The sequence below is a fragment of the Empidonax traillii genome, unplaced genomic scaffold (genome assembly GCF_003031625.1).
Source record: "Empidonax traillii isolate 1590-97213 ecotype Southwest subspecies unplaced genomic scaffold, ASM303162v1 scaffold534:size827195, whole genome shotgun sequence".
NCBI lineage: Eukaryota > Metazoa > Chordata > Aves > Passeriformes > Tyrannidae > Empidonax > Empidonax traillii.
The window spans coordinates 432,044-458,045 of record NW_020955727.1 but is presented as its reverse complement, the minus strand read 5'-3'; the positions used below and the strand labels follow the sequence as shown (position 1 = coordinate 458,045).

The following is a 26,002-nucleotide window of genomic DNA, read 5'->3' as shown; positions in this document are numbered from 1 at the left end:
GTCAGGCAGGACAGCACGTGCTCCCCAGGACACTGCAACCTTTCCAGGGCCTCTCCCCATCCCGGCACTTTGGTCCAAACAATTCAAAGGATGAAAAGAAGGCCTGGCCAGCCCCGCACAGGTAACCACTCCCAGAGCACGGCTGGGAGCCCACTCCCACCCTGCTCCTGGGCCATACCTGTCCCCAGATAGTCCCTTCCGAGTTCTCCACCTGCTCCCAGCGCAGCCTCTTGACGCTCATGTGGTTGGACTCGCTGCGGCGGTGCAGCAGCCCCCGGTGCAGGGGGGGGGCACAGGGCACCGGCGGGGGCGGCGGCGGGGGCGGCGGGGGCGGGATGGGGTGCAGGTGACTGACGAGGGATTTGGGGGCAGGTGACGTGCTGGCCTTCGTGGCCTCTGCCTTGGCGGGGACGGTCTGGGGGTCGTGGAACTGCAGGGGGGGCGGGGGGGGTGGGGGGCTGAGCGGCGGGGGGGGGATGTGGTCGGAGAGCGTGGAGTAGGTCAGGGAGCTGCCCTCGTCACTGCTGCTGATGTACTCGCTGCTGCTGACGTCGTTGGTGACATAGCTGCCCTGGTCATCCTGGAAGCTCATCTGGGTGAGGGAGAGAGGAGAGGCTGGAGGTGGCACCTCATCCTCCATCCCCCCCCAGCCCTCGGGGCATCCTGCCCCCCTCTTCCCCACCAAAACCCACACGCCAAACGCCCCGTGCCGAGCTCACCTCCTCGTAGTCATTCTCAGGAGTGAGGAAATCATCCACGATGGTGACGCGGTGTCCCAGCTGCTCACTGAGGGCGTCCAGGAAGCGGTCGGTGTCGCGGCTGCGGGGGGGCCTGGAGAAGGTGAAGAGCTTCTTCCGTCGCGACAGAGGGCTGAGCGAGTAGTGGCGGTGCTTGGGGGACGGGGCTGGGCTGCTGTCCAGGCTCACGTAGGGGTTGGACTCGGTGCTGCACGGGGAGGCCACGCTGCTGTGCAGGCGGTAGTAGCACTGCTGGGAGCCCAGGGGCTCGCTCGGCCACGACAGCCCCATGCCCGGCTTGCGAGCACCTGCGGGACAGAGCGCTGCCAGGGGTCCTGCACGGCGGCCCTGCGGCCCCCCGGGTGCAATGAGCCCCTGCCCTGCATGGAATGTGCCAAGGAAGAGAAGGAGAAGGAATCTCCCCTGCCCTGCAGCTGCAGCACTCTGGAATCCCACAGGATTCACCACCCCACACGCTCCGCTGCCCTCCTGCAGCTGCAGCTCCGCAGGAGCCATCACAGGGCTTATTCATGGCACTGCCACTGCTCCACTGTAAAATGGCACCAAGAGGTGCCAAGAGTTGTCTTCTCCTCCACGTGCCCGGACAGCAGCACCCACCACCACCCGAGCCCTCCCCAGGTACCTGCAGCCTGGGCGCGCTCCGGGGCGGGGGGCGATGTCCTGTGCAGGGGGGCTTTGCCAGCAAAGCCGCCGATCAGGCGGTTCTCCAGCTCTGCGTACACAGCTGACATCTGGGGAAGGGCAGAGAGCTGCTGCCATGCCTTGGGGACACCCAGACACCTGCAATGTCCTGAGGACAGGACAGCCCCCACGCACCCACCACTCCCCATCTCTTACTCTTTCAAGGGGGGATTCACCCCAGCCCGGGCTACTCTGGTTTCCTGAATCCCCTCACTGTTAATTAATTAACTGCCTGTTAGTAAGGCAGACACCAGCCTCATTAAAGGTGATTAATTGCCCAGGGAGATGACCTCAGAGATGGGCTCCAAGGCAGGGACACTGTCAGCACACGGCAGGTATTTACCCACAGGCACATCCTTCCCCATTCCCTTTTTCCTGCTCTCCTGTGTTAACAGCAAAGGAATCAAACTGTTGACCCAGCCCATGGATGCAGTGGTCCCACACACATCAGCAAAGCTCCCCCCAGAGTCCCCCCTGTCACACCATTTTGGGGTTGGGTGTCTCCGGGAGGGATGTGCCGTCACCAGCCTGTCTCTCTCCAGGGATCAGGCGAACCGGGACCTCCACGGTGTCACTGCCTGGGGAAGGAAGAGACAATCCAGTCACTCCTCTGCTTGTGCCCCCACCTCCCGATTGCCCCGGCCTATCAAAGTCCCCCTGTCTCCTACTGGGACCCAGAGTGACCTCCCTGCCCCAGCTGCCGTGTCTGGGGGTCCCGAGGGACCGGTGTGGGTGGGCGCAAGGTCAGCAGTTCCCGCTGCTCTGCTGTTCCCTCGGGGCAGCTGAGGACAGGGCTGCTCCCCACAGCTGGCCAACATCTGCCCAGCCAAGCAGCCTCCCTCCAGCACACACAGCTGGCAGACGCTCTCCGTGCTCTGATCCCGACAGAGAGGCTCCTCAGAGGCAGGAATATCCTCCCTGGGAAATGTCTCAGACCCCCCGGCAGCTGAGGAACACCACATGGCCAGGAGGTCCTGGCAGGGAGGTCACAGGGAGGTCGTGGTGGGGAGGTCGTGGTGGGGAGGTCGTGGTCAGAAACCCTGAGCAGAGATCAAGGGTCCTTTGCCATCAGCCCAGAGCGATGGGGGACAGGCAGGTGCTGAGTCCTCTGAAGGGAGGGAGGGTTTGTGCAGTCAGTGTGGTTCATCAAGAGTCTCAGAGTGGCCCTGAACCACAGGGATTTCACAAATGCTGTTTTCCCTGTGAATGTGATGGGGTCTGAGAATGTTCACAGGGAAGCTATAAACAGTGTCCCCCAGAAGGGAGGGCTCAGACCAGCAGGACCAGTTCACATCCAAGCAATGGAAGGGATTGGAAAAAATGTTCAGCCTCAGACCAAGCAGCATCATATTTAATTGGTCATTTCAGGTTATTTCAATGTGGAATTGCTGTCCCTGGAGGTGTTCAGGAAGTGACTGGATGTGGTACTCAGTGCTTTGCTCTAGTTGACAAGGTGGTGATTGGTCAAAGGTTGGACTTGATGATTTTGGAGGTCTTTTCCAATCTTAATTATTCTATGATTCCATGATCCTAACTGTTTCTGAAAACACGGATTCCCAGTCGAAGCCTCAGTGCTGGCTCTACTCTGACCTCAATCCTTTCCTCCATCTTTTCCCATTGTTCAGGCTTAGGAATAGTTCAGGATTATGTCTTGGGGCACAGCAGAATGACACTCAAGGCACAACCCCCCCCATCCCAGCCTCCTCCTCCCCACACCCCCGATCACCCACCTGCTGCCCCCCCTTCCTCAGGGCGGGGGGTTCGGAGGCTGCCCCGGCACAGGGAGGCCCCTCGGACGGAGCTGCGGTACCGATCCTCCACTTCTGCCTCTGCTGCAGCAGGAGACACCTCTGTAAGGCAGGGGAGACCCCACAGCTCCCCTGTCCCTCCTCACCACAGCACAGGGGTGGAGGCTGCCAGCTCCTGGTAGCCACTCCCTCCATCCTACACCACCCCTGGGGAGCTGAGCAGGTTCCAGACGCTCCTGCCAGCACAGGGTAGGGATGGATGCCCAGAGATGGGACATCCAAACACTTTTTCCAGCAGGATTGGCAGCGACCAGCTCGTGGGGCACATGAAACTCCAGCTGGTTCCAGCAAACTCCTTCCTGCCCTCTTGGGACAAGAGGGAAGTGGGGCCAGCACTGAAATGCTGCCTGGAGGAAGGCAGCACGTTGTCCATGCATTGTCCACGTGCAGTTCAGTGTGGCAGCTCGGGGAGGCTCAGGATGGAGGCACAGGAGCATCTCTGAGGGACCCAACGGAGCAGCGCTTGGACAGCCTGGCACAGACACCGGAGATCGCCCGAGTTTGGGATTCCAGGAGCAGGAGCAGCCCAAACTCACAGATCTCTGGCAGTGCATTTCCAGGCACAGGCACACAGAATGGACCAGAACAGCCAGAACTTCCCACGCTCAGAGAAGTCTGAGAAACGTTCACCTGAGAAACTGAGAGGAGCCAGGGACCAGCCTGGAGCTGGGAACAGCCTGAAACAGCCTGGGACAGAGAGACTCACTCCTGTGCTTCCCTCCTCCCCTGGCCGTGGATACCTGCTCTGTATTCCTGAAATACAGCTGCAAACTTCTTCATTTATACACTAATAAATCCTTGGGAACCTGCAGCCCATCATGTAGGCTGGGCCATGACTGCACATACAAAGCAGAGGTGTCTGAGAGCACCAACCCAGGGTGCAGGAGCACAGGATTCCATCATGCACCACAGGCAGGAGGTGTTTACTGCTAAAATAACTGTGTTCCTCCAAAAGTCTCCCTTCAAGCAACACCTCTTTTATCTTCACCGAGTCTAAAATGAACATATCGATGAAAATAGCTGAGAACAGAAGAATTTGGAAGCAATTAAGGGCCTAAACGCACAGATTAAGACATTTCACTCCAAATTTGCCCTCAGCAAACAAATCACTGCTGGCTTTGTCCTGCCAAAGAACCAAGTGATGGTGAGGGGACAGGAGGACCTGGGAGAAGGGGGATCACCAACTGCCCTCCATGTCTTTTTAGGAGAGCAGCACCTCGCTCCTCACCTCCTCCAACCACAGATGCCTGTGTGAGTGCTGGGGACATCCCGAGGGACATCAGCCACCACTTATTTCACCTCTTTGATCCGAACGCTGCCCTTAAACCAGATACTTCCTTCCTGGACTTCCTCACCTCTAACGACCTGAGCAGCTTCCAAAAGCCTTGGCTCCCAGAGACACTGTCTCAGGTGCCATCCCTCCTCTCAGTGCAGAGTTTCATTCCAGCACTACCCGGCTCCCCGTGCAAGGGACCGTGGCCCTGGGGACATGGGGGACACGGTGGGACCATCCTGGGGCACAGGGACTTTCCTCTCACCTGCCAAGGACTTGTACCCAAGAAACCTGTCAATCTTTTGCTGGCAGTGCTCCTGCTCCTCGTAGGTCAGCAGCTGGTAGATAAACTGCCAGATGACTTGCTTGGCCGGTGTGTCCAGCACCGGGTACACATCCACAATGAGAGTGTCAATGTTCCTGCAGGAACAGGAAAGAGAGGGCTGGGCAGGGAGTGCATCCCTGTGGCACAGCCCCACCATGGCACAGCCTCACCATGGCACAGCCCCACCACACCAATTCCCGGGGCTCCAGCACATCCCAGCCCGCTGCCAGCGGGATCTCGGCTGCCGGGATCCCCTCGGAGGCTCGGCCTGAGCCGATGGTTTCACAGCAGAGTGCAGGGATTAAAAGCTGTGTGCATGTGGCACGTGGGGACAGGGGTTAGTGGTGGCCTTGGCAGTGCTGGGGGAATGGCTGGACTCGATGGTCTCAGAGGGCTTTTCCAACTTAGGCAATTCCATGATTCTCTGAGTAAGAAGGGTGAGGAAGCACCGGAAAGCAGAGAGAAACCCTGCAAAGAGCTGAATTTTGGGCAGCAGCAGGTAGGCAGGCTGAGGGGGAAACGCACCAGGGAGCGTGGCTGGGCTGGCAGCCTCCCAGGGATGAAGATTTCCATCTCATTTTGGCTCTGTGGTGTGTAGAGATGGGGAAAGGGCTGTTGGGAACAGCAGGGCTGAGCACCCAGTCCAGGGAGGAGAATAAAACTGCCCACAACAGAAGAAATTCCTCCCCTGGGAGGGTGGGGAGGCCCTGGCACAGGTTGCCCAGAGAAGCTGTGGCTGCCCCATCCCTGGAAGTGTCCAAGGTCAGGTTGGACAGGGCTTGGAGCACCCTGGGCTGGTGGAAGGTGTCCCTGCCCGTGGCAGGGGGTGAGACTGGAAGACCTTTAAGATCCTTTCCAACCCAAATCATTCCATGATTCTATGACATTCTAAAACACTGCTGGAAGACCAAGCAAGGGCAGGAAACAAGGTCACTATGGAATCTGGAGCGTGCCAGGGGATCAGTTTGGATCCCTGCAGCAGGACAGGGGGATGTGCTCCATGGCAGGACAAGGGCTCTGCCAGCCCCAGCCATTCCCATGCTGCCACCAAGGGAATGCTGGGCTGAGATGCTGAGAAGAGTGAGAAGACAAGGATGGACGTGGAGAGATTTACTGAAAGAGGTGGAACAGGATCTGTGGCTGTCAGAGGGACAGCTGGACAGCAAGAGAGCCTGCAGTGGGGGGGCCAAGGGACAGGGGTGACCGAATTAACCTCCACAGCTGAAGGGTCTTCCCTGGCCTCAGGCAGGACAGAGTGGGCTCCTGCCCTGTAGATCCCCGCAGGGGAACACCAGCTGGGCACAGCAGAGCTCGCTGTGACTGCCTCCCAGCCCAGGCCTGCCCACCAGCTCTGGCCAGGCACCGCTACAGGCCGGGCACCAGCACGGGAGGACGGAGCTGCCACGGAGTTACCGATGTTGGAAGAAGCCTTCCAGCGCCTTGCAGATGGTGTAACGCTCGGGTGGGGTCAGCAGGTGCTCCAGCTGCTGCGTGAAGGTCCTTCCTTGAATCTTGATGCTAGAGGGGAGAATCTCTGCAACCCACTGCAGGGAGGTGAGGGAGGAGGAGCTGCTCGGGGACTCAGGAGAGTCAGAGTCTGCAAAAAAAAATTCCACCTTTTCTTGGTTTCTTTTGAGGGCAGTGGAGCAGTTTGAGTGCCACTGGCTCTGAAGTAGGTCAGACTGGATGGGCTTTGGAGCAAGCTGGTGTAGTGGAAGGTGTCCCTGCCCATGGCAGTGGGGTGGAATGAGATCATCCTTAAGGTCCCTTCCAATCCGAACCATTCTGGGATTCTGTGGTTATATGAAGCACTGAGCTGCTGGGTTTTGTTTCTGGCACACATGCAAACGGGCTGGCATCCCAGGGCTCCTAATGTGGGACTAAGGGGAGTCCATTGATGCTCCAGAGAGAAGAGCCAGCCCCTAATTCCTGGTCTCTGCATTGTGGAGCAGCCCCCAATAACACACTGACCCTCCTGCCTGCACACACCTCTGGAGCTGCAGCAGAACCCGCGCTGTGCCCTAGGCTGGGGTCCTGCTGACACCACCCCAGTGCCCCAACACCCTCAGCTCCTGCTGACTCCTCAGCAGCAGCGAGTAAATTATTGATCCCAGCAGCAGGATAATTATCCTGCGGAGCACAGCCCATCCACAGCCACGGGATTGCGCAGCCACCACGGGTGCAGGGTTGGGTTACTGCGGCCAGAACACGGCACACACTGCACGGAAAGGACGCTGGCAGGGGACACCAAGGACAATCACACAGCAGGATGAGCCCTCCTGGAGAGCAGCCAAGCCTGAGATCCAGCCTGATCCCAGAAAGCAAGCGGCCATGTGCCCAGGGGAGAGCAACATCCCCCAGGCAGCGCCTTAAACCTGCTGAGCCTACGGAAGTGCCCAGCAATCCCCTCCTGCACCAGGAACCCAGGAGCTGCTGTGGGGCTTCTGCCACCCCAGACCCTCCTCCCCACTCTTACCATTGGAGATGTTTACGATCCCCTCTTCCACCACCAAGGTGGGCATTGCCCCACTGCCCTGCAGCATCGACACCACCTTGTCGTGGGAGCAGTTCCTGCGGGCACGGGAGAGCTGGGTCAGGAATAACCACAGGGATGCCTGTGGAGCTCATGGCACATGAAGCCAGCGTTAAGCTACACCCAGACCCAGAAAATGAATTTCCCTTTAAGTGACACAGTGCTGCGGGTCTCTCCTCGCCTGCCCTAATTCCACACAAGAGGAAAATGCAAGGTGACTATAAAGTGTAATTTTGTAGGCAAAAAAAATCTTGGTCTGCCCTTGGAGAAGGGTATGGGCCGGCCTGGGACAATGACTGCCAAAACAGGCTCAGAGGACAATCCTCAACCCTTCTCCTCTATTTTCTGGCAATGCTGCATCAGCCAACAGTTTGCTGGATCAGCTGAAACGTGAGAACCTGAGCCCTGACAGAAGCAGCATCAGATGTTTGAGCTTTAAATATTCATCACTGTCTCTTATCCTACAGCCTCCTCAAACCCTTTGCTCTTGGTTTTTGTGCAGAAAGACCAACCAAGGATACTGGAGCTGCTGCCCTGAGCTGGTGAGGGGCACGTGCCCCTCTGGTTCCATTGCTTTGGTGCACAAATAATATAGAGAAGAATTAACTTCTGGGTGGAAACGCGATTCCCATGTGGCTTTAGGCTTGTGGTCACATCCTGGGAGCGATTCGTGGGCTGGGTGGTGATCTGCAGCTTCCAAAAGCAGACCCCAGGTGTTTAACAGGTCCAGATTAACTCAGAGAGCTCTCACCTCATGTCCAGACCGTTGAGGAACAGGATCCTGTCTCCAGCTTTGAGAGCAGCCTTCTCTGCCGGGCTCCCTAAACACACAGGGACAGGAGGGGCTTCAGCTGGGGGCACCAGCTTGGGATGGGGTCCCAGCTCCCCAGCCATGCCCACCCCAGGCAGGGCACTCACTGCTGCTGGGTGTCCTGGGACCCTGCACCCAGCTGGGTGTCAGCACCCAGCCCGCACTGGGAACACTGGGGTCATCACTGAACACACACTTTCCACTTTTCAAAGCAAGAGGTAGGTGAAACCAAACTAAATTGTATCAAAGGTGCTCATTATTCCTTTGGGAAAACTCCACCACAGAGCCTTGGAAAAGTCCAGCACTGAACGTTTCAAGTTCAGAGCTGAGATCAATAAGTGACTTTGGATCTCGTGGCTGGAACTGCTCTTACCTGGCAGGACAGACTCGATCCACACTGGGGCATGGCCACGGAGTGTGAAGCCAAAGCTCCTGTTGCCTTTATAAACTCGCACAGTTCTGTAGGACAAAGAAGCAAATGGGACGTGAGAGGCCAAGATTTGGCCCTTGTTTCCCTCCCCAGCCCCTCCACAACCCTGTCAGCCCAGGTGTCTCCTGAGGGCTCAAGTCCCCAACACTCCCAGTGTCCCCACAAGGTCCCCTTTGATATCAAAGTCTTTCAAACATTGTTTTAAAGTGGAATGTGGGCTAAATATATATATATTTAAATTATATATATATATATACACCTCCAGTCTGTGATTCTTCATTACACAGAATTAGAGAGACAATGTGATTTAGGGAGCAAAGGTCTCATAGGCAGATGAGAGAGGAATTTAATTCCTCTAGGAAATTTTGGAAGGAGCACTAGGAAATCTCCCTGCTGGGAGGCTGATTGGAGCTGGGAGTTGTTCCCGCAGGGAGCTGGGGGAAGGCAGCATCACCAGCAAGATCCTGTGCTGGCAGGGAGGGAGACTGTGCTGGAAATGGGTTTTGGACAAGTCACACTGAAATTATCCTGGCAGGAAGGCAGGCTGGATTGCCCAGATCCTGCTCTCTTGTCGGTGAGATGGAGCTGGGATCAGAGCAGGAACCACAGCCAGGGCTCTGCACCCTCCAAGGCTGCTGAGGTCTGGCCATATGGGCACGGGAAGTGGGTTAATCCCTGTGCTCCAGGGATTGTCCTTCCTCCTCACACCCAGACACTTGCTGGGGCAGGGCAGGACCAGCCACAGAATCACAGAATCACGGAATTGTTAAGGTTTGAAAAGACCTTTAAGATCATCAAATGCAGCCATCAACCAGCACCACCACCACGTTCATCACTAACCCATGGCCTCTAGTGCCACATCCACATGGTTTTTGAACACTTCCAGTGATGGGGACTCCACCACTGCCCTGGGTAGCCTGGGCCAGCGACTGACAACCCTTTCTGTGAAGAAATTTCCCCTAATATCCAACCTAAACCTCCCCTTGCAACTAGACACCATTTCCTCTCATCCTCTCACTTGTTATCTGGGAAAACAGGCTGACCCCCACCTGGCTACACCCTCCTGCCAGCCTGCTCTCTGCCTGGGTACCCTGCATCCCACTGGCACAGCTGGGCACCCTGGATGCTGCTGGCACAGCTGGGCACCCTGCAGCCCACCCAGCAAGGAGCCAGCACCTCCTCCCAGCCTGCAAGTGCCACCCCAGCTCCTCGCACGGCTCGTCCCAGCCAGCCCTGCGATGCTGAGGGGACCCAAAGCTGCCCCAGAGCCAGGACAGGGCACAAACCTGCCCAGACTTTGAGAGGGAGAGGCGTTTGCTCATCCTGATCCCAGCAGGGTTTCCCAGGGAGCACATCCCCTTCTCCTTGTGCCTCTCCCTTTCCCTGGCATCCCTCCCCCGTGACTTCAGGACCCCCAGGGGAGTTGTTACCTGCGGGCAGCCCCCGAGGCCACGTTGCTGGCGACGAGCGAGGTGCTCTTGCGAAGGCTCTTGCTGAGCTCCTCGTGGCTGCGGGGCACGGAGCTGGCGCGGGTGGACACGAGCAGGCGCTCCTGGTGGTCCTCGCTGCGGCTGCGGCGCAGGCGGTTGCTGTGCTGCTCGCTCTTGGAGCGGCACAGCTTGCTGATCAGGCTCTGCGACACCACCTCGTCGAAGCGCTGCCGGTGCTTCTTGGGGATGAAAATCCTGGGGAAACGAGACCGGGGAAGGGAGTGAGGAGCGGGGCCGTGGCGGTTGGGGTGCAGAGCTGCAGATACAGCCATCCCCAGAAAGGAAAGAGCACAACCCCTCGTGTGCCCTTGGGCCCGTCCTCCAAGAGCTGTAAATGCCAGGGCTGAGGACACCGGGGGCACTGGGGACACCAGGGACACAACTGCACCTCTTCCCCCATCCCATGCACAGCTCCACTGGGGCAATGATGTCAGAGCCCTCCTACAGAGCTACATCTTCCCCAGCACATTCTGGAACCCCCAAAACGTTGCTCCCCATTTCCTGCCCCAAACTCTCTGCTGGGAGCTCTGGACTTTGCTCTCCTGGGCTCCTGCCATGAACATTCCCACGTTCCAGCCCTCTCCACAGCCATGCAGGAGCCTCGTGCCCCCCGGGAGATGCTGGTACCTGGAGGGGTGGGTATGGTGACGCTGCAGGCAAGGGGACAGCACCGGCAACTCCCTCTGTTTTGGGTCACCTTCCCTCTCCTGGCAGGAGCAGCCAAGTGGCCTTTGTGCCCCACAAGGACCCCCAGGACGCTCAGGGGGCACACAGGGGATGCAAAGCAGGATCCCAGGAGGGCACGAGGAGGCACCACCAGCACCGCTCCCACCTCAGATGGGGTGAACCCCGTAACACCAGGAGGCACTTCTTTTCCCTTCTGCCATCACCACAGCAAGATGCTGACACCTGCTCACCCACCCCTGCCCTCTGTTTGCACATTTAGGGGCTTCAGGAGGAGCTGTTATCTCTGAGTGTTTCTATAGCAACCCCTCCCTGCACCTCGCAGCTGCCTCGTCAGACAAAACCATCTCGTGAGGTTCATTAGCGCTCCTCACCTCGAGCTCCCGGTGCTATCACAGCCTCACTGGGGTGTGAGCACACTCCTGGCTGCACGGGGATGTGTCTCCCGTGGGGGCAGGAACTGGGCCAAGCTGGTGTCAGAGGACCCAGAGGAATCTGCTCTGAGGGGCTGCACCAGCGGGACACGGCTGGGGGGGATCCCACAGGGCTCCCCTGGGCAGCTTCACCAGGGGAACACAAAACCTGGGTGAAGCCAGAGAAGGAGGAAGGGGAGGCTTCAAATCCCAGTTCCACCAGAACCATGACATCTTTATTTCCCCCCAACAAAAGGCAGAACTCAAAACAAGAGCTGCTGCAGGAGGAGGAGAAGACAGATCACAAGCCACCCGAGGCTGGCAGATGCTCACACAGAGCATTTGGTGACAATTTAAAAAAAGTAACACATTGGTGCAATTCCCAGGCGATTTGTGATTAAGCAGCAACTACAAAAGAGTGAAACTGTGCTAATAAATAGTTCACCCAGATGTGAGCTGTGGGACAGGGGGGCCACAGCCCCAGGGCAGGGGAGGATGTGGGTCCCTCACACCTCTGCCCCACGCTGGGCGCCCACCAGGGAGAAGTCCGGGTTCCTCACAGGCAAAATGAGCACAGTCCCATTTAATTGGCCAAATTAAATCGGCCCTGCTCATTCCAGCAGAGCTGTCCCACTTTACACCAACCTCTGCTTCACCATCGGGCTGCCAGGCAGCAGGACAAGGGGAAGAGCTCCCTACCCAGACTCGAGGACACGGCTCGGGGGCTGCACCAGGCACCGACAGTGCTACTGTACAACGCTGCCTCAGCAAGGAGGCAGCTGAGTGACTGTACAAATAATCCCACTAAACGTGCAAAACAGTTCCCTCCTGCAAAGCCTGGATGGCCCAGTGCTGCTTGGGGCTCCCTGATCTCCCTGAGCCCTGGGATTCAGCAGGTGCCGACTCCCAAAACCTGTGCCCAGGTCTGGTCCATCAAAGGGACCCATCAAAGGCAGCATGTGGGGGGTCATTGGCATGGATGCCTCAGTCCCAGCAGGATACCATCCATGAAGCACACACAGGCACCCACACTGGCACTGACACTGGCACCAGCCCCAGCACCAACCCAGGGCAGGTGGTGCCCAGGCTTTGCAGAATCCTGCTATCCCATGGGATGGATAAACCTGGTTCTGCCCATTGGCATGGCACCGAGGAGCAGCACCCAGCTGGGATGTCCCTCTCCCAGCAAATCCCACCAGGATGCACCCATCCCATCTGTGGAGGTCAGCCCGGGAGCAGCGGCAGAGCCACACAGTGCTGACCTCACGCACCTCTTCCTCCCCCTGGGGTGCTCCAGGTCAGCCCAGGCTCTGTTTCCTGCTGGAGAGGGGATGGGAAAGGCATCCCCGTCCCTGGGCACTGCAGCCCTTTGCCTGCTCCCATCCCAGTGCAGGGTGTGTTGAGCCCCAGGGTACCAGCAGTGGTTTGGCACCCGCTCCAGAGAACTCAGCCTGCTCCAACACATAGCTGTGACTCCAGGGCATTTCCCAGGTGGGAAAGGTCCCAGAGGCTCCAGCTTTCTTCACCTTCACCCCATCCCCAAAGCAGCCAGGCCAGGACAGTGGAACGGTGCCCTGGCTGGGGCCGGTGAAGACACCCCAAGTTTGCTCAGAGCTCGTGCTCAGCCAGGTTGGGAGCGAGGGGTCCCTGGGCCTGGCTCCATCACACCCAGCACCCCCAAACCCCCTCCTCACCACCCACCCCTTGGCTGGCCCACAGCCACAGAGACATAGCAGGCCCAGATGGGCTCTTCCTGCCGCTCCCCAAACCCCCCACCCCAATTTTTCATCTGAGCTTCGCTCGACTCCCCCCAGCAGCCGTGCTGGCGCTGCGGTGGGCACGGGGCAGTGTCGGGGCTGCCCCGCTGCCAGAGCAGGGTCCCCACAGCCCCGAGGCGGCAGAGCCATCGTGGGGACGCCCGCGGGGCACGAGGCTCTCCCGGCACCCCCCCGGCCACGGAGCCCACGCGGGGGACACGTACCGAAAATGCCGAGAGAAACTCCGGTCCTTCCCCATTTGTCAGGGTGCGGCGGGAACAAAAGGGAGATGCTTCAGATCCTCATGCAGCTGAGCCCCAGCCTCGGCTCACGCCCACGACGCGGCCGGATCCAACAACCAAACCCGCGCCAGCCGGTGCCGCCCTGGCGCTTGGCACCCCCGCGGGGCCCGGGCACCGCAGCCAGATGGGCCGGAGCGCCAGCAGCCCCACCTGGGCTCAGCCCTGCCTGCCCTCGCCCTGGCTCCCGCCACGCTCTCGCTCCCAGGTGGAGCTTTACCAGCCACCGAGAGCCTCCCTCCGTATCCGCCGGCCTTTGGTGCCACCTCTGCCCTCCCTGCCCAGCTCTGCCCCGCCTGGCAGGCACCAACCCCTCTCCCTTTCCCTAAAAACTGCAGTCGCTGTGATTTCCAGCTGGAAGGATCTCGTAGCAGAAAGGAGGGCACGGCTCGGCGCCGAACTCCGGGGGGATGCCTCCCTGGTGCTAATTAGTTGACTTCTAAAGTGCTTCTGTTTAAATTACGTGCTGCTGGAAGGGGTGAGGAACCTTAAAGGCAAACGGCAGCGGGTTGTGGGGATGTGGGTGAGCAGGTGGAGCTGCTGGGCTGGACCGGGATCAGCACCAGGACCAAAGTCCTGGGACCAAACCTCCCCCAAGGAGCATCCTTTACCCCCAGGGTAACACAGCAGTGCTTGGCAGCAGGAATAAAAGATAAAACCCCATCTCTGATTTAAATAACGCCATCTTTAAGCGCAGCACTGGCGTTTGATGAAGAGGATGTGAAGCTCCCCCAGAGCTGCCAACATCAGATGCAACCTCCAGGTAGTGGCAAAGGAAGGAAAAATGAAAAATGTATGGTTTAGCCTCAAAACAACTAGCAAAGACCTGACCTTGACTCTGTTAGTTGTGCAGAAAAACACGTCCCAGGGTGGATTAAAACACTGAGCTACACTCGGATTATGTCTGAACTGTGCTATGGAATCAGCTACTGGTCTGGAAAAGCCCTTCTGCCCTAGCTAAATGCTAGAATTTGGGAGAGAAAACTCCTGTTGGCTTTCCCCATGGAACAGGAATTCTGCTTATGAACCCCAAATTCTGCTTCTCAGACCTCCCCTGCCCGTGTGTGCACAGGAGGGGGGTCCCAGCCTCGCACTGGCCTCCAGCACCTGCAGCTCCCACCGCTCCTCCAGCCCCTCCTGCACGAGTGCAGCAAGCATGGAGCTGTGACTGCCACGGGGGCTGCTATCCCACTACCCCCGTGCTGGGAGGCCCCACAATCACTCATCTGGCTGCAGATGTTTTGCAGATGGGACTGTCGCTATCATTAAATAAGAATGAAGGTGTTTCCCCCCCCCCAGGGAGTGCAGACAGGGTGGGATGCAGTGGCCAAGCACTGGGGCTGGGAGCCCCTCACAGCCCTTCCCTGGCCACCCAATTCATCCTTGAGGACAGCCCAAGACCTTGGACAGTTTTTGGGGAGGGTGACCCTCTCCTGACACGTTCCTGCACTGGCTCCAGTAGTGACTGATAAAGATTCCCTCTGGAGCAGCCCCACAGCCCGTGCCTGGCTGGGGGTTCCCCTCCCCATCAGCACTGGCACCCAGGAGTGCTGTGACCTGTCCCAAACCCGGTGTCTCTGTGCCCAAACCACACTGTGCACCGAGAGCCAGTGGTTTTGTCTCTGCCCTGGCAGGGATGGGCAGCCCCACAGCTGCTGGGGACACACAAAACCGTCCAGGAAACCCCCAGAAAGGCCTTTTCTGCAACTTCCACCCTGCCCAGCATCGCCCAGCAGGTGTCAGGGACAGTGCCCAGGTCAGTGGGTGCAGATGGGGCTCGAGGCCACCCCACCCTCACAGACAGGCCCCCAGACCCCCCGTGACACAACAGGGGGGACACAGGGCCATCTTCAGCCCTTTGCACCCTGTGTCCCACACCAGCACCCTGGGGTGCAGGGACCTGTGTCACCCCCACTTTTCAGACCACAGCTGCTGCCCCACACACACTTTCTGCCTGGAACAGCAGCACAAAAGCAACCTTTACTGATTTCTTTAAGACACTGGAAAACTTGGACCGAGTAACCACTTCCCCAAATAAAAGTTGTGACTCCAGCAGGGTGCAGGTGAGCCAGGCTGATCCCATCTGCATCCCAGCCAGAGTTTGATTTGACAAAGGAAATTAATCTCCTATCAGGAGATTTTGCACTGAGGCATTTTGGTCATGACCTATTTGAACTCCACCAATAAAAAAGGAACTCGCTCCCAATTGTCTCGCTGGTAGCACGTTTTGTTCCCTGGCTGCCCTAATTCCCCTTTTTTTGGGCAGTTGAGCATATGCTGGGCTATCAGATTAGGGATTTTTTTTTTTTAAATGGAAGAAAACAAGAGCTGCTTTTCCTCCATGACTGTCCTGCCGGTGGCTTTTCAGTGGCAGTGCTGGGACCGTGGACAGGAGCAGAGTGTCCCTGTCAGCAGCAGGGGCTCGGGAGGGGGTGGTCACAGATGCTGCATCAGCATCCAAGAGAGCCAGGGAGCTCCCCCAGCCCTGGAGGAGTGGGTACATGGGGGGGTGATGAGCAGGGAAGCAGCACAATCCATAATATATAAATCCTGATGGGTAAAATGACATTCCTTACCCAGGCACAGTTACAGATGGTTGGAGTAGTTTAATACAGGAACACACCAAGGGATTTTATGGCCGTGCAAAACAAGCCGAGACAAATAGACTGTGCTGGCAGCGCTATTAACGGGAGCTCGGCGGAATTCTCCCATAATAAGGGAACCCCTGATGGGCAGCAATTTCATCTGAGTCAGGGAGCAGAAGTGGCTGCTCACCTTGGCCCATCGTGGCTTTCCTAAAGGAGAAAGGGGCAGGACAGGGGCTGCTCGGGAAGCAAAGGGAGCGTAACCCAAGCAGTGAAGCACAGACCACCCCAAACCATCCTCCCTGCAGCCCTGGAGCACAACACGACTGGCAGGAGATCTAAGACAACATCTCACAGTCTGAACAGCCCCAGAGTTATCCCCCAAGGATGCAGCCAGGGTGAGGGGCTGGATGTCACACACATCCCCCTGTTCCAGTCCGGGTTACCAGGGTAATGTCCGTGTAACCATCACTGCCGGGGGTTTATTCACCAGCACTGTGAGTCAGTGGGGAGAAGGGGATCTGTGTTTCCCTCCAGTCCTACTGCAAACAGATGTTTTTATCCTAAACAGTGGTGCCAGAAGCTGGTGCATCCCTGGTACTGCCAGAAGAACACGCTGTTCAACGGGAGACGGCGCCCAGGACAGGAGGGTGGGAAAGTAACACAGCCCTAGGAGATGCCAGAGGGGATCCTGCCATCCCACTCGGCTTGGAGGGTCACTCTGGCCCCCAGAGCCCAGGGATGAACCCTGGGGTGGTTGTGCCAGCACTGCAGAGCACTGGGTGCAGAGCCGGTGCTGCTGGAGCTGCAGCTCTGCTCTGCTTTGAAACCAGCTCAGGAATAAGAGCAGTGCTGAGAGACACCCCTGGGACCCCAACCTGCCCAAAATAACCCCCTCCCCTCCCCAGGCCGGTGTGAGGCACAGGCAGGCCCTGCACACCCATCCCTGCACACCCATCCCTGCACACCCATTCCCTGCACACCCATCCCCACACACCCATCCCCACACACACCGCCCTGCACACCCATCCCTGCACACCCATCCCCACACATCCATCCCCACACACCCATCCCCACACACACCGCCCTGCACACCCATCCCTGCACACCCATCCCTGCACACCCATCCCCACACACACCACCCTGCACACGCAGCCTGGGGAGCAGAGCAGACAAGCCCCACCGTGCCCCGGGGTCAGACCCAGCCTCTGGCGTTGCAGGTGATGGAATAACCCAAATCAGAGCCTCCCTCTCCAGGAGGAGTCCCTGACCAGAGCAGCTGCGAGACCACACGGATGCTAAGAGTTAATTAACTTCTAGCACACCTCGCTTTTGTGGTGCCAGGAGCTGCCAGATTCCAGAATTAACCTGATTTAAAGCCATTTCCCCTCACTCCCAGGAAAGGTGCGCTTGCTACTCACCCGAGACAGCTCATCTTCCCCCCTCGCAGCCGGATTTCAGCATCCTTGAGCACAACTACAACTGTGCACTTTGCCTACACACATCAGCCATATGGGCAGGGGATGGGAGCGGGGAGGACCCGGCGCAGCACGTGCATTATCCCTGCTATCCACAACCGAGCAGATGAAAAAATGTCAGCAAATTAAAATCTGCAGGAGCTTAATTCTGGGCAAATGGGATGAAATCCATTTGAGATAAAAAGAAAGAAAGAAAGAAAGGAAAAAAAAAAAAAAATCCAGTACTGGAAAAGCCCAGCTCGAGGACGTGTCTGCAGCACCGGCTGGATCTGTGTGCTGACTCGGGGGGTCTCGGGTTGTGCTGAGCAGCAGCACTTTGCAGGGAGCACGTTAAAGCCCGGGGGGAGCCCAGGGAGGGGACAGCAGGGAGGGAGGACAGTCGGCAGCAGCAACAGCCCGAAAATAAATACAGCTGGTGCAGAGGGAAGATCCAATCAGGCCAGCGCCAGGGTCAGCGGAGACGGGGACGTCCCGGCCGCCCGGCTCTGCGTGGCAGGGGACACACACACTGTTACCCACGGCTGCCACCACCCTGTGCCCACACCGGGGCTGGGGCAGCTGCCCAGGGATGGGGGATCGAGGGGTCCCTTGTTGGTATCACCCCATCATCGCCCCCAGCATCGCCCCCGGCATCGCCCCCAGCATCACCCCAGCATCACCCCCAGCATCGCCCCCAGCATCGCCCTGCCATCCCTGCCAGTCCCCCCCGATGGCACCACCACTGCTGGATGGAAGGGGCTCATCCAGCCCTCCAGGCTCTGCAGGGTGGGAGGCACGGGTGAGGCCGTGGTCTGGGGTGTGTGGGACAGCCCCCCACATCCCGGGTGGAAAGAGCTCACGGAGAGCTGGGCACAGCCTCGCAGGGATGCCGATGGGTACCCCCGTGATCTCAAGTCCTCCGTGGGGTGTCCCACAGGACAAGCCCCAGGACACTCAGTGGGTCAGCTCCGATGGGCTCTGCTCACCCGAGCTGCACCCACAGCACTGCCCCAGGGTGGCTGCCCTGTGCCCTGGGGACAGCAGGACAGCCACACCAGCACCCCCACACCTCACCCCACACCCTGGACACGGCGGCAGAGCCGGGACCCTCCCACATGAACCCCACATGGCCCTTCCCCAGCCCCGGGGCACAGACCCCAAACCCCCTCCTCAGTCACCCATGGACTGAACCGGTTCAAGCCACATGGAAATCACCCCAGGAATTCGCAGCACCCCTCAATCCAGGGCACCCAGGAGCTGCTCACCACCTTCACTGAGAGCAAAACATGGAAAGCTCTTTCTCGGAAGCAAACTCGTCAGATGGGAGATCCCGGGATCAGCATCTGGAATCAGCACACACTGCACTGCCCCCCAGCACCCACAGCTGGGAAACCTGGTCTCCAAAGCACCTTTTTTTTTATTTTCTTGACTTCATTTCATTAAGATTAGATGGTAAATCTTTTCCCTGAGCTAAATATTTCATTTCCATTAAACCCAGATTAGCTGCCTGATCTGCAGCGCCTCTTGCCCAGGCCCTGGTGTTAACCTTTCTCATGGGGGCATGGGCCAAGCAGGGGGTTGGTCCCTGTTTTTGGGGTGCTGCTCCACAACATCACGGGGTGGGTATGGGGCAAGCTCTGCTCCCCTCAGGGGGACAGTGGCACCGGCTCCAGCCACACTCCCCTCACTGACATGGGGGTTGTTGGGATGGGGACACCCTGGGGGGAACCTGCTGTGCCCCCCACAGAGGGGCTTGGGTCCAGAAGAAGATTTGGACACTTACTCAAATCCCCTCTGTGGGGGGAAGTAATCCTGTATAATTCCCTGGGGATGATGACAAAGGGGATAGCCAAGGCATTCGAGGCATTTCCACGCATCTTGCCGGGGAAAAGAATTTTTCTGAATTGTGGGGGGTGGGTTTCTCTTTTGATTTAGTTCAGGGTGATGGCTCAGGCCTGGCTCGCTGCCATCCACCCCTGCCCCCAGCCCCAGCTGTTTTTCTGGTCGGGTCCCTCCAGGATGCCCAGTGGGTACAGGACAGCCCAGACACGGGCGCCTGGACGAGCTGAATGTGGGGAGATGATGGTCCCCTCTGCACCCTGGCCCTGCAGGGGTCTGTGCCCATCGTCCCAGGTCCCCAGGGGGCTGCAGGGGACCCCCATGCAGTCACAGCAGAGCAGTGGGACGCTGCGTGACAGGGCCACCCACCCGCTCCCCCCGCCCTCCCCACCGCCAGCCCGGTGGAGACCCCGGCACCGGGGCGTTGTTATGGAAACTGTAATATCCTGCAATTCCACTGATTAAAGCAGGAATTGGAAAGCCGGGCCCGGAGTGGGGCCAGATGGAGACCTGATTCCCTAATGGCCAGCGTCTCAGCCTGGCCATAATCCCACCACGTGTCCCCGTGCCAGCACCAGCTCTGTCCCCGGTGCCAGCCACGCCGTGTCAGAGCAGAGTGTCGGCTGCACCCCGGGCACGGCTGCTGCTCCGGGGGCTCCAGAGGTGCTGGGGACCCCGAGCCCGAGGGGAGCACTGCCAGAGCACCCTGGGATGGGCAGCCCGGGCAGCCCATGGGCCTGGCAGAGACTCCCCCAGCTGCTCCTGCTGCTGGAGCTGCCCTGGCTGAGCCCTCGCCCCCATCCAGCTCTCAACCTGCAGAACTCAGTTTATTTTTTGGCCAGGCTCTCGGGGAATCTCCAGTGATTCTAATCCCATCTCCCTTGCCAACAGCAGCCACGTCCCCTGCTGCAGGCAGAGGTGGTGGCTCTGTGGGGCCCATGGCCATGGCTCCTGGCAGGGTGGGGGATGTCCCCCCATCCGTCCTGGGCAGGACAGCCACCCAGGCTGGTGGGCACAGGGATGCCAGGCTGAGATGCCACCAAGGTCAGCTCAGCTGTCCCTTGATAAGGGAGTTGGCATCTTACCCGCAGGATCCTCTCGAGCCCTTCCCAACAGGAACCTCCCAACCCACACCTGCACCGCTCAGCGCTGCTCACTTGGCACCAGAGGGATGGGTGCCCAGTGGGGAGGTGACACCTCCTACCTGATGCTGTCAATGAGGTGCTGGTGGGACTCCTGGGTGAGGACCATGCAGAGGGCATAGGCCAGGCACTCCACCTTCCTCTCGGCCGCGTACTGCTTCAGGACGGTGAACACCTTCTCCTTGAGCTCCGGCTGCTCCCCCAGGATCTCATCCACCTGCCACGGGGGAGACAGGAGAGGAGAGGCAAGGGGCCCTGAGCAGTGGAGGCAACTGTACACACGGAGGAACTGTCCCGTGGAAAATGTGTCCGACTCCCTGCACCACCTGCTCGGCGATGAGGAGGGAACAGCACGGGGAGCAGAGGGAGCTCCAGACAGCAGCCCATCACACAGCACCGCTGCAGCCCCACACACAGCCCTGCAACTGCTGCTCCAAACATTCACCCCAAACCCCCCCACTCTGCTGGGTCACAAGTGGCCCCACAGGAGTGGCTCTGGCACAGCTGGGACGGGATCAGTCCCGAGTCTGCCTGGCAGGGGACACTGCAGTGGGCTGTTGGAGCTGTTTAAGCTTCATGCTTCATCTATCACTCCCTGATCCCCTGCACTGTCCTCCCTTTAGCACTGGGAAGCTGCTGGGAAGTGGGGAGAGGGAGTGTGAGGGTGAGCACCAGCCCTGGAAACTGCACCAGCATCTCCCACCTGCTGTCCTGTCCTCTCCACCTGAGACAGGCAGAGTAATTACCTAATTACCATCGAGCCAATTACCCTGCATGGGGCCCTCCTTCCTCACCTCTTCCTAGGCTGGGGGGCTGTCCCTTTCCCTTGGACAGTGGGAGATGGTCCCTTGTCAGGAGCATGTGCCTGGAATGCCAGACCTCCCTGTGAGTGCCCCACCATACCTGTGTGTGTCTGATTTTCCTTCAAGGGGGTGTTTTTGTGCTGACAACAGGTTTAATTGCTGGGTTTAACTGTAGGAAGCAAAGAGGAGCCCCTGATCCTTGCCCAGGGCACCGGGGGGGTGTGCAGGGCTCTGTGTGCACCCCTTGGTGGCACTGCCAAGGAGCCAGCAGGCATCACCTGCCTGGGGAAGGGGAAGAGCTGTTCCTTCCAGATGCTTGTCCCACTTGGCAGCTCCCTGGGGAGGCCAACAGCAGCACTGTGACCCCAGCACAGCCCCCCAGTGCTGCTGGCTCTGCAGGCACCACGGGAGCTCCGGCAGCAGCAGCACTTCAAGGTCACCAAATCTGGGGCAGCCACGGCAGCAGCGTCCCCTGGGCAGGCTCATGAGTTCTCAGTTCCCAGGTCCAGCAGAGGAGTGACAGCCTGTGGTGTTCCTGGCGGGATGGATCCCAGCGGGCTGCTCTTAAATTTTTGCCTGGGCTGAGATTGCAGGGTGGGTGGGAATCAGAACCACTGAGGTTGGAAAAGCCCTCCAAAACCATGGAGTGCAACCCGTGCCCAACCTCCACCAGCCCAGAGCACTGAGGGCCACATCCAGTTGTTCCTTGGACACCTCCAGGGTGGGGACTCCACCACAATGAGGGTGCTGCCACTCTTCATGCAGTCCCCAGAGCGTCCCCAGGCATGCAGGGGACAAGAGCAGATTAGACCTGGAACTGAGGCTTCCTGGCGATGCCCTCAGGTTGCTGGGACACTGGAACAGCCCAGCTCCAGACCTCTCCAATACTACTGATGCGGCCACTGCTCTGTCTGCCAGGTGGGTGTGACTCAACCCAGGGCTCTACTGAACGAAGGAGGCTGCGAAGGTGACCTGTGGGCAGTGCAGGTGTGACATACAAGCCACCAGCACCCTCCGACCTCCCAGCCTCGCAGCGGGTGGGCAGGAGCACCTGCCGGAGCTGAGCTCCCAGGTAAGCGAGGGGGGAAGGCACCCGCTGGGTTTGTTATTTTCCACATCGCGTGAAAAAATGAAGCCACTTCAAACATCTGGACTGTTCGTTCCCTCTAGAGAGGCGTTTGCCAGCTGAGCTGTGCTCCAGCAACCACCAGCCAGCAGCACAATCCTCTGTTCTCTGCAATCCCGTTTCTGTCCAGACCCTCTGGGGTTGTCACAGGAAGCTTTGATAAACAGGGTAGGGTGGCGACAGAGGTGTTGATGGGGATGTTCGCTGCTCAGCAGGGAAGGGAGGAGACAGGCATTGATCAGGTATTTGCATCATTGTAACCAGCTTGCTCTCCTGTGATCGCCCATGAATCTTTTGCTTGGCTTAATGTGGCTTCATGAGGTGGAGGTGGATACAACAACCTCCCCTCCTCGATAATCTCCTGTAATCAGCAGGTATCTGTTTCCCGTGCAATGCTCAGCCCTATGAATCCAACCTCAGTGTGTATTTGTAAATCTTTAATGTAGAAGCTGACTGAGGGGATTTGCCTGATACCCACAAATCTCTTTATGGATGTCTTGTTCCTTTATTAACTTGGGATCAAAAAAAAAAAAAAAAAAACCAACCCCACCAGCCTGGTTATTTTCATAACAGCATTTTAAAAGGCTACTTTGAAATGGAAATTAGAAAGATTGAAAAAACAACTGTGATCAAATTTATAATTAGCACGAGGCAATGTGGTTGGTAAAATACCCACTAGGAAACTTTCGGGAACACAATGAAGATGTAATCACATTGATGTTTTCTCTTTTGCAGCAAAGTAAGAACTAAAATGTCTGCAGGGGGACAGGCTCACACTTTGAAGGGACATCCAGACATGCAGCAGAGCACGATCTGCCCCTGTGAGTTTCCCCAACATTCCTGTAGTGCAAAGGAATGAGTACTTGGGCTCACCCCCAGGGGATCTCCAAGCTCTTCACACCATCCATCTGTTCTCCCAAGTAATGACCAGACCCTTCTCTCCGGTGTTCACGCCCCAAATCTGCACCCCAGGCCGGAGACCAAGCCAGGAGCATCCTCCCCCCATCCAAGCACACTGCTAAATGTGGGAACACTCCAGAGCTCAGCTCAGAGGGTGCCCAGTGCCCCAGCCCTCGCGCCTCTCCCGCCGTACCTTCCTGCTGAATTCCTGCGCTTTCTGCCTCCTGTCCCGGTGCAGGCCGTGCCCGCTGGCCGCGGGGTCCGCCGTGCCCGCCCCGCGCTGCGGCCGCAGCAGCCCGAGGTGCAGGGTCCGCCCGCCGCACGATGCCACCAGCGCGGCCGCCGTCTCCGGCAGCATCACCGGCATCCCCTCGACTTCCAGCACGTAATCCCCCGGCTCGATCCCGCAGGCGGCGGCGGGCGACTCCGGGCTGACGGTGGCCACTCGCGGGGGGCTGCCGCTCGCCAGCTCGAAGCCGAAGCATCCCCGCGGGCCGGGCGGGAGGAGGGCGGGCTGCAGGCGGGACACCACGCCGATGCTCGGGGGCACGTTGGGGCAGCGCCGGGCCAGCCCCAGCAGCGCCTGGCGGCCCAGCGAGGACACGGGCTGGCCCTCGATCTCCAGCACCTCGTCCCCGGGGCGCAGCCCCGCCCGAGCCGCAGCGCTGCCCTCCTGCACCCACAGGATGTAGCACGGCCCGCCGCCGCCTATCTGGAAGCCGAAGGACTCGGGCCAGCCCTGGTTGGTTGCCGGCATGGCTGTGACTGGAAAAGAAAGAGGGAAAAAGAAAGGAGTTGGGATGGCTTTCCTGCCCTTGACCGTAGTTCCTGTAGATGCCGGGTGGATCCCAGCGGGTGGGGGGTTCTAGTCTGTGCTGGACGCTCCTCACTGCGGGAAGAAATGCCCCAAGACACTGGGTTTGCCCTAGATTTCCCTAAAATAACAGCCTTTATTCTTCTATCACTGGCTGCTGGGGGTGCCCTTAGCAGTGAGGAGGCCACGATGGCTGGAAAGGTTGGGGCTATACATGGCACCCAGACCATGGCCTGGCACAGCCTCTGTCTCTCCCACCTACCCCCTCTCCCCTGGCATGTATTTAGGCATCTGCTTGTGTTTATTTTTCTGGGAAAATGACTATTTAATTTTCCTGGCAAAGCATGTCCACAAACAGATGATCCAAGGACTTAAAACCACCCAGTTTTAACCAGCTCTTCTCAACACTCAGTGTTTTAGCTGCTTGCAACTACAAATTCATTAGAATTTGCCAGATCCTCTCAGCTCTGCTGGGAGCATTTCTTTGTGCCTCCCTGTCCTGTGTAGGGGTTGTCCTGATCACAGCACCCAGAAATGGTGAGATGAGGATTTTCAGAAGGACTTGTTTGTGGTTCACCAGAAGGATTCAGACAGGCGTCGTGGATGCTGGAGGAGAAATCGGGCACATCAGCCCTGAACATCTGCAGGAGTCGTCTTTGCCCAAGGTAAATCTGACCAGCTGATGTGCACGGTGCACTTGGATGCCCTTTCCATGCTGATGATGTCCAGATGACCTCAAAGTGGTCCCTTCCAACCCTCCCACTCTGTGATTCTGTGATGTGCAAGTGCCTGCACTGTCTGCTGACCCTCACTAAAATAACTCACATGTAGTTTTCTTCTCGATTTGATCCCATCTGTCTGTAAAAATGCTTTTTACTCCCATGTTTATTCCATCTGTGTTACTGAACACACATTAAGCTCTTACAAAAAATGAAACCAGGCTGTTTTATCTGGACAAATTATCTTACAGACTGTGAAGACTCAGCATCACTCAAGAAAACATCCCCATGAACACACCTTGGGTGGCAGCAGAAGTGCCACCTTCATCAGAAGATATTAATAAGGACCAATACACTGTCACTAACATTGTAAGTGTGATAATCTCATCCTCCTTTGTGCGGCAGTGCTGGTCAAATGCTACCTAAAAATCAGGGACTAATATTATTTAAAGAGGAAACAAAGCTATTTCCCACATTAACAGGGTGGATGTCAAGGATCGGAAGGGAAGAGCTGAGGGTAAAGCACGGGATGAGTCTGGCAGCAGTGGGATGAGATCCATCTGCCACCAAACACCATCCCTGGGGCTGCAGAGCACAAGTTTTGACAGCCCAGTAAGCACTGGGATGGCTCCAGCACCCTGCTCTGGGCTGAGCTCCGGGGAAAAGCCCGGCAGAGCAGCGGGGAGCTGCACCCCCCTTCCACCTCTGCCCATCGGCTCGAGCACTTACAGAAGTCCGCAGCCATCCGAGCGAGCCGGGGCTATCACCGGCAGCAGGTTTGTCCCGCTAAGGGGTCGAAGCTGTCTCGGTTCTCCTCCATCACCCTTGGGAGCCAGTCCCGCCTACCCGCAGGGCTCCTGGCAGCATCTTCCCGGCTCCCCCGTCCTCGCTGCAGCCCCCACAGTTCGGGCCCAGCCCTCGCTGCTCTGGGGGTGGCAGAAACGGCTTCTGCACCAGGGCAGGGGTGGCTGCCCCTTCCCGCGCTTCTCACGGGAGCCCTGCGCCCTTCTGGCCGCTCCGGGTCAGCGCCAGACACAGACAAAGGTCTTTCTTGCCTTTTCCTTCCCTAATTAACCTTATATCCATCGCAAAGAGAAGCGTGGACAGACTAATTGCCGTGCTCGTCCTGGCTGAGCCCGATGCTGACCTGAGCCTGCAGATCGGGGGGGAATTAGGAGCTGGAAGGAGGGAAAACAGATTAGCACCCGTGGAGGGAAATCCTTTACCCACAGGGCAAATCTGAAGCGACAGCACTTTGCAAAGCAGCAGGGACACAACGCCGAGGGACCTGGGCGTGCTGGCAACGTGAGTGGGACACAGGGATTTTGGGAGTTCGACCAGCACGCGGTTTGCTG

At 58.3% G+C, this 26,002-nt stretch overlaps 2 protein-coding genes across 2 annotated transcripts in view; one reads left to right on the top strand and one right to left on the bottom strand.

Moving 5' to 3' along the window:
• Window positions 1-23,871, bottom strand: part of GRID2IP (Grid2 interacting protein) — a 31,495-nt gene extending 7,624 nt beyond the window's left edge. The window contains exons 1-14 of the mRNA XM_027897254.1: window positions 23,491-23,871; window positions 23,308-23,394; window positions 20,348-20,502; window positions 10,050-10,304; window positions 8,563-8,648; window positions 8,130-8,199; window positions 7,322-7,416; window positions 6,259-6,442; window positions 4,786-4,940; window positions 3,170-3,271; window positions 1,923-2,017; window positions 1,381-1,489; window positions 720-1,045; window positions 179-592 (exon numbers count right to left, since the gene is read on the bottom strand). Of these exons, the coding sequence (XP_027753055.1) occupies window positions 179-592; window positions 720-1,045; window positions 1,381-1,489; window positions 1,923-2,017; window positions 3,170-3,271; window positions 4,786-4,940; window positions 6,259-6,442; window positions 7,322-7,416; window positions 8,130-8,199; window positions 8,563-8,648; window positions 10,050-10,304; window positions 20,348-20,502; window positions 23,308-23,394; window positions 23,491-23,871 (2,514 nt within the window). The remainder of the gene's footprint in view (window positions 1-178; window positions 593-719; window positions 1,046-1,380; window positions 1,490-1,922; window positions 2,018-3,169; window positions 3,272-4,785; window positions 4,941-6,258; window positions 6,443-7,321; window positions 7,417-8,129; window positions 8,200-8,562; window positions 8,649-10,049; window positions 10,305-20,347; window positions 20,503-23,307; window positions 23,395-23,490) is intronic.
• Window positions 23,870-26,002, top strand: part of ZDHHC4 (zinc finger DHHC-type containing 4) — a 12,924-nt gene continuing 10,791 nt past the window's right edge. The window contains exon 1 of the mRNA XM_027897253.1: window positions 23,870-23,969. Coding sequence (XP_027753054.1) covers window positions 23,870-23,969 — 100 coding nt within the window. The remainder of the gene's footprint in view (window positions 23,970-26,002) is intronic.